Source organism: Oncorhynchus masou, unplaced genomic scaffold (genome assembly GCF_036934945.1).
Source record: "Oncorhynchus masou masou isolate Uvic2021 unplaced genomic scaffold, UVic_Omas_1.1 unplaced_scaffold_4901, whole genome shotgun sequence".
NCBI lineage: Eukaryota > Metazoa > Chordata > Actinopteri > Salmoniformes > Salmonidae > Oncorhynchus > Oncorhynchus masou.
Window position 1 is genome coordinate 1,573 of NW_027011298.1, and position 8,428 is coordinate 10,000.

The following is an 8,428-nucleotide window of genomic DNA, read 5'->3' on the forward strand; positions in this document are numbered from 1 at the left end:
ACACAGAGAAACCATGACAACCTCATTTATTTTTTATTTATTTTTATTTCACCTTTATTTAACCAGGTAGGCTAGTTGAGAACAAGTTCTCATTTACAACTGCGACCTGGCCAAGATAAAGCATAGCAGTGTGAACAGACAACACAGAGTTACACATGGAGTAAACAATTAACAAGTCAATAACACAGTAGAGAAAAAAAGGGGAGTCTATATACAATGTGTGCAAAAGGCATGAGGAGGTAGGCGAATAATTACAATATTGCAGATTAACACTGGATTGATAAATGATCATGTACAGGTAGAGATATTGGTGTGCAAAAGAGCAGAAAAGTAAATAAATAAAAACTGTGGGGATGAGGTAGTTGAAAAAGGGTGGGCTATTTACCAATAGATTATGTACAGCTGCAGCAATCGGTTAGCTGCTCAGATAGCTGATGTTTGAAGTTGGTGAGGGAGATAAAGGTCTCCAACTTCAGCGATTTTTGCAATTCGTTCCAGTCACAGGCAGCAGAGTACTGGAATGAAAGGCGGCCGAATGAGGTGTTGGCTTTAGGGATGATCAGTGAGATACACCTGCTGGAGCGCGTGCTACGGATGGGTGTTGCCATCGTGACCAGTGAACTGAGATAAGGCGGAGCTTTACCTAGCATGGCCTTGTAGACGACCTGGAGCCAGTGGGTCTTGCGACGAATATGTAGCGAGGGCCAGCCGACTAGAGCATACAAGTCGCAGTGGTGGGTAGTATAAGGTGCTTTAGTGACAAAACGGATGGCACTGTGATAAACTGCATCCAGTTTGCTGAGAAGAGTGTTGGAAGCAATTTTGTAGATGACATCGCCGAAGTCGAGGATCGGTAGGATAGTCAGTTTTACTAGGGTAAGCTTGGCAGCGTGAGTGAAGGAGGCTTTGTTACGGAATAGAAAGCCGACTCTTGATTTGATTTTCGATTGTAGATGTTTGATATGAGTCTGGAAGGAGAGTTTGCAGTCTAGCCAGACACCTAGGTACTTATAGGTGTCCACATATTCAAGGTCGGAACCATCCAGTGTGGTGATGCTAGTCGGGCATGCGGGTGCAGGCAGCGATCGGTTGAAAAGCATGCATTTGGTTTTACTAGCGTTTAAGAGCAGTTGGAGGCCACGGAAGGAGTGTTGTATGGCATTGAAGCTCGTTTGGAGGTTAGATAGCACAGTGTCCAATGACGGGCCGAAAGTATATAGAATGGTGTCGTCTGCGTAGAGGTGGATCAGGGAGTCGCCCGCAGCAAGAGCAACATCATTGATATATACAGAGAAAAGAGTCGGCCCGAGAATTGAACCCTGTGGCACCTCATAACAAACATATAACATAAACCATGACAACCTCATCACAATAATATAACACATAACACATAGAAACCATGACAGCATTATAACAACCATATAACATATAACACATAACACAGAGAAACCATGACAACCTTATGACAACCATATAACAGAGAAACCATGACAACCCCATAACAACCATATTACACAGAGAAACCATGACAACCTCATAACAAACATATAACATAAACCATGACAGCCTCATCACAATCATATAACACAGAGAAACCATGACAACCTCATAACAACCATATAACACAGAGAAACCATGGCAACCTCATCACAACCATATAACACAGAGGAAACCTGACAACATAATCACAACCTTATAACACAGAGAAACTATGACAACCATATAACACAGGGGAAACCTGACAACCTCATCACAACCATATAACATGGAGAAACCATGACAACCTCATCACAACCATATAACACAGAGAAACCATGACAACCTCATCACAACCATATAACACAGAGAAACCATGACAACCTCATCACAACCATATAACACGGAGAAACCATGACAACCTCATCACAACCATATAACACGGAGAAACCATGACAACCTCATAACAACCATATAACACAGAGGAAACCTGACAACCTCATCACAACCATATAACACTGGGAAACCATGACAACCACATAACAACCATATAACACGGAGAAACCATGACAATCTCATAACAACCATATAACACAGAGGAAACCTGACAACCTCATCAACCATATAACACAATTGTCTGCTTGTGTGTGTGCTTGTGTGTTTGAGAGAGGGTGTGTGTGTGTGTGTGTGTGTGTGTGTGTGTGTGTGTGTGTGTGTGTGTGTGTGTGTGTGTGTGTGTGTGTGTGTGTGTGTGTGTGTGTGTGTGTGTGTGTGTGTGTGTGTGTGTGTGTGTGTGCGCTAGAGGTTGATCGATTAATCGGAATGGCCGATTAATTAGGGCTGATTTCAAGTTTTCATAGCGATCAGAAATACGGTATTTTTGGGCGCCAATTTTGCAGATTCTAATTTTTGAAATTATATTTTTTTACACCTTTATTTAACTGGGCAAGTCAGTTAAGAACACGTTCTTATTTTCAATGACGGCCTAGGAACGGTGGGTTAACTGCCTTGTTCAGGGGCAGAACGACAGATTTTTACCTTGTCAGCTTGGGGATTTGATCTTGCAACCTTACAGTTAACTAGTCCAATGTTCTAACCGCCTGTTTACCACCTGAGGCTGCCTGTTACGTGAATGCAGTAAGCCAAGGTAAGGTGCTAGCTAGCATTAAACTTATCTTATAAAAAACAATCAATCAACGACTGTCGTTGCTCCAACTTGTACCTAACCATGAATATCAATGCCTTTCTTAAAATCAATACACAGAAGTATATATTTTTAAACCTGCATATTTAGCTAAAAGAAATCCAGGTTAGCAGGCAATATTAACCAGGTGAAATTGTGTCACTTCTCTTGCGTTCACTGCACACAGTCAGGGTATATGCAACAGTGTGGGCCGCCTGGCTCTTTGCCAACTAATTTGCCAGAATTGTACGTAATTATAACATAACATTGAAGATGGTGCAATGTAACAGGAATATTTAGACTCATGGATGCCGCCCTTTAGATAAAATACGGAACGTAATAAACATTTTGTTTTCGAGGTGATGGTTTCCGGATTTGACCTAAGGCTCGTATTTCTGTGTGTTTATTATAGTTAAGTCTATGATTTGATATTTGATAGAGCAGTCTGACTGAGGGGTGGTAGGCAGCAGCAGGCTCGTAATAGTCAAAGGTTATATGGTTTAGAGAGAAATAGTCGACGCGTTGTCATTCCTGTATAAACTTGCGGCTGAACTTGAAAGGGGTTCCTTTGTTATTTTACCGTTCATGTCTTCCATAGAGAATGTATTGATCTACTTCCAATAAGGTCTGTGTTTCGTACAGGCTTAAACCACCTCTGTTCATGTCTTCCATAGAGAATGTCTTGATCTACTTCCAATAAGGTCTGTGTTTCGTGCTTAAACCGACTCTGTTCATGTCTTCCATAGAGAATGTCTTGATCTACTTCCAATAAGGTCTGTGTTTCGTACAGGCTTAAACCGCCTCTGTTCATGTCTTCCATAGAGAATGTATTGATCTACTTCCAATAAGGTCTGTGTTTCGTACAGGCTTAAACCGCCTCTGTTCATGTCTTCCATAGAGAATGTCTTGATCTACTTCCAATAAGGTCTGTGTTTCGTACAGGCTTAAACACCCTCTGTTCATGTCTTCAAAAGACAATTTCTTAATCTACTTCCAATAAAGTCTGTGTTTCGTACAGGCTTAAACCGCCTCTGTTCATGTCTTCCATAGAGAATGTCTTGATCTACTTCCAATAAGGTCTCTGTTTCGTGCTTAAACCACCTCTGCGTTTTGATACCCGTGTAAATCTCACTAGGATAAGGTAACGTTTGTCAACATATCTTTGCTTATACAGTGCCTTGCAAAAGTATTCGGCCCCCTTGAACTTTGCAACCTTTTGCCACATTTCAGGCTTCAAACATAAAGATATAAAACTGTATTTTTTTGTGAAGAATCAACAACAAGTGGGACACAATCATGAAGTGGAACGACATTTATTGGATATTTCAAACTTTTTTAACAAATCAAAAACTGAAAAATTGGGCGTGCAAAATTATTCAGCCCCCTTAAGTTAATACTTTGTAGCGCCACCTTTTGCTGCGATTACAGCTGTAAGTCGCTTGGGGTATGTCTCTATCAGTTTTGCACATCGAGAGACTGAAATTTTTCCCATTCCTCCTTGCAAAACAGCTCGAGCTCAGTGAGGTTGGATGGAGAGCATTTGTGAACAGCAGTTTTAAGTTCTTTCCACAGATTCTCGATTGGATTCAGGTCTGGACTTTGACTTGGCCATTCTAACACCTGGATATGTTTATTTTTGAACCATTCCATTGTAGATTTGCTTTATGTTTTGGATCATTGTCTTGTTGGAAGACAAATCTCCGTCCCAGTCTCAGGTCTTTTACAGACTCCATCAGGTTTTCTTCCAGAATGGTCCTGTATTTGGCTCCATCCATCTTCCCATCAATTTGAACCATCTTCCCTGTCCCTGCTGAAGAAAAGCAGGCCCAAACCATGATGCTGCCACCACCATGTTTGACAGTGGTGATGGTGTGTTCAAGGTGATGAGGTGTGTTGCTTTTACGCCAAACATAACATTGTTGCCAAAAAGTTCAATTTTGGTTTCATCTGACCAGAGCACCTTCTTCCACATGTTTGGTGTGTCTCCCAGGTGGCTTGTGGCAAACTTTAAACGACACTTTTTATGGATATCTTTAAGAAATGGCTTTCTTCTTGCCACTCTTCCATAAAGGCCAGATTTGTGCAATATACGACTGATTGTTGTCCTATGGACAGAGTCTCCCACCTCAGCTGTAGATCTCTGCAGTTCATCCAGAGTGATCATGGGCCTCTTGGCTGCATCTCTGATCAGTCTTCTTTTGTATGAGCTGAAAGTTTAGAGGGACGGCCAGGTCTTGGTAGATTTGCAGTGTTCTGATACTCCTTCCATTTCAATATTATCGCTTGCACAGTGCTCCTTGGGATGTTTAAAGCTTGGGAAATCTTTTTTTGTATCCAAATCCGGCTTTAAACTTCTTCACAACAGTATCTCGGACCTGCCTGGTGTGTTCCTTGTTCTTCATGATGCTCTCTGCGCTTTTAACGGACCTCTGAGACTATCATAGTGCAGGTGCATTGATACGGAGACTTGATTACACACAGGTGGATTGTATTTATCATCATTAGTCATTTAGGTCAACATTGGATCATTCAGAGATCCTCACTGAACTTCTGGAGAGAGTTTGCTGCACTGAAAGTAAAGGGGCTGAATAATTTTGCACGCCCAATTTTTCAGTTTTTGATTTGTTAAAAAAGTTTGAAATATCCAATAAATGTCGTTCCACTTCATGATTGTGTCCCACTTGTTGTTGATTCTTCACAAAAAAATACAGTTTTATATCTTTATGTTTGAAGCCTGAAATGTGGCAAAAGTTCGCAAAGTTCAAGGGGGCCGAATACTTTCGCAAGGCACTGTATTTAGCCAATATTGATCAGAGTTACCTTGTCCTATGGATATCTACACAGTTATAAAATTGGCACGGTGGTGTAAGCCTACACGGAACACAGACCTTATTTTAAGTGAGTCTAAAAATATCCAATGGACTAAATGAATAAAGGAACCGATTTTCAGATTTTGCTAGAAGGTGTCATGGGAAATATGACTCGCACTTTGGTAGTCAATTCTTACCATGTCCATTATTAAAATAGGATTTCCTGCATATAGAAATGACAGTTTTTGTTTTCAACATTCATCACAGTTAACTTAAATTTATTCAAACAGTTGAGAGTATTTGTCTCCTAAGCAGACTCTCCAGTAGCATTGTTACTTCAGAGCTGTGTGTGTTTACAGATGGCAGAGAAAAGCAGAGCACCAGTGTGGGACTGTTACATGGAATTGGCACCAGGGAAAGCAAGGTGTCTTATTTGTGATAAAGATGTATGCATGAGGTCAGCAACGGCTAAATCAGAACATACCACCAACCTGTGGAATCACCTTAAGTACACCCATCCAAAGCCCATAATATGTATTATATTAAGTTAAAATAAAAGTGTTCATTGTTCATTCAGTATTGTTGCAATTGTCATTTTTACAAAATAAAAGGAGCGAGAGAGAAAGAGAGGAGCGAGAGAGAGAGGAGAGAGAGAAAGAGAGGAGAGAGAAAGAGAGTAGAGATAGAGAGAGAAAGAGAGGAGAGAGAGAAGAGAAAGAGAGGAGAGAGAGAGGAGAGAAAGAGAAAGAGAGGTAATAAGATGAACACCAGGAAGTTAACCTCAAACCTCCTCATTATGTTACAGAGAGAAAAGGCTAGTAGGAGAAAGAGAGGGAAAATGATAAAAAATAGAGTTTGTTTGGAAAAGACTAAAGATGAGAGAGTGAGCCAGAAATAAGGAGAGTAGCAGAGATGTATTTTTAGTGAGGAGGAGACCTATTCAGTGGTCGCTCTCTGCCCACGCTTTGTCACTCAGCTGTGAGGAGTACCAACGTTGTGTGTGAACACGCTGCGCCAGGTAACACACATCCATGAACAACACTCACTCTCTCTCTTTCACCAACACACATCCTCTTAAACACACACACACACTTCTCTCCACCAGGCCACCGTACTCTGCCCAGTGGAGGGGCCAGTGAGGATAGAGTAAGACAGGGAGAGGTAGAAGAGGAGACAAAAGCGTATCAAGCTGTACTATACCGTTGATGAAATGAAACATTTAAAGGTCAAGCTCTTAGGAGGAAATATCGTCTCTGGTAACTGTAGACTCTGGCCCTGAGGAAGCCTGGCCTGTTCATTCACTGTGAACTCTATAGAGGGGAGGAGATGTTGGCATGGCTGACTGCAGAATGGCTTTCCTCCTCTTGAAACCTGAGAGGCACGTGACAGAGAGAGAGAGAGAGAGAGGAGTGCACTGCATAGTTAAAGGAGAGAGAGAGAGGAGACCACTGCACAGTTAGAGAGACAGAGAGAGAGAGGAGACCACTGCACAGTTAGAGAGAGAGAGAGGAAACCACTGCACAGTTAGAGAGACAGAAAGAGAGAGGAGAGCACTGCACAGTTAGAGAGAGAGAGAGGAGACCACTGCACAGTTAGAGAGAGAGAGAGGAAACCACTGCACAGTTAGAGAGACAGAGAGAGAGAGGAGACCACTGCACAGTTAGAGAGAGAGAGAGGAAACCACTGCACAGTTAGAGAGACAGAAAGAGAGAGGAGAGCACTGCACAGTTAGAGAGAGAGAGAGGAGACCACTGCACAGTTAGAGAGAGAGAGAGGAAACCACTGCACAGTTAGAGAGAAAGAGAGAGAGAGGAGACCACTGCACAGTTAGAGAGAGAGAGAGAGAGAGGAGACCACTGCACAGTTAGAGAGAGAGAGAGGAAACCACTGCACAGTTAGAGAGAAAGAGAGAGAGAGGAAACCACTGCACAGTTAGAGACAGAAAGAGAGAGGAGAGCACTGCACAGTTAAAGGAGAGAGAGAGAGGAGACCACTGCACAGTTAGAGAGACAGAGAGAGAGAGGAGACCACTGCACAGTTAAAGGAGAGAGAGAGAGGAGACCACTGCACAGTTAGAGAGAGAGAGAGAGAGAGGAGACCACTGCACAGTTAAAGGAGAGAGAGAGAGGAGACCACTGCACAGTTAGAGAGAGAGAGACAGAGAGAGAGAGGAGACCACTGCACAGTTAGAGAGGAGACCGAGAGAGAGAGAGAGAGAGAAAGGGAGGAGACCACTGCACAGTTAGAGGAGAGAGAGAGAGAGAGGAGACCACTGCACAGTTAGAGGAAAGAGAGAGAGAGAGAGAGAGGAGACCACTGCACAGTTAGAGGAGAGAGAGAGAGAGAGAGAGAGAGAGAGAGAGAGAGAGAGAGAGAGGGAGACCACTGCACAGTTAGAGGAGAGAGAGAGAGAGAGGAGACCACTGCACAGTTAGAGGAGAGAGAGAGAGACGGTGAGTGAACAGAAAATGAAATAGAAAGAAAGGCACATAGAAAGAGGGGACAAGGTAGCTGAGTCACACGAACACACACACAGGAAGTGACAGAGAGAGAGACTATACTGTGCTTGTTTTGGGCTGTTTCTTAAAATGAAGAGGTGACCTCTAGAGAGAGAACTGATAACCACACAGCAGATAAGAGATGGGAGAGGACAGGTGCATAGGACAGGGTGTGTAAACCACACGGTAGATAAGAGATGGAAGAGGACAGGTAATAGGACAGGGTGTGTTAACCACACGGCAGATAAGAGATGGGAGAGGACAGGTGGTTAGGACAGGGTGTGTTAACCACACGACAGATAAGAGATGGGAGAGGACAGGTGCATAGGACAGGGTGTGTAAACCACACGGTAGATAAGAGATGGAAGAGGACAGGTAATAGGACAGGGTGTGTTAACCACACGGCAGATAAGAGATGGGAGAGGACAGGTGGTTAGGACAGGGTGTGTTAACCACACGAC

At 42.9% G+C, this 8,428-nt stretch overlaps 1 protein-coding gene across 1 annotated transcript in view; it reads left to right on the forward strand.

The window, feature by feature from the left end:
• Positions 1 to 5,427: 5,427 nt before the first annotated feature.
• Positions 5,428 to 8,428, forward strand: part of LOC135535655 (polypeptide N-acetylgalactosaminyltransferase 1-like) — a 14,942-nt gene continuing 11,941 nt past the window's right edge. Inside the window, exon 1 of the mRNA XM_064962107.1 lies at positions 5,428 to 5,893. Coding sequence (XP_064818179.1) covers positions 5,829 to 5,893 — 65 coding nt within the window. The 5' untranslated portion in view covers positions 5,428 to 5,828. The remainder of the gene's footprint in view (positions 5,894 to 8,428) is intronic.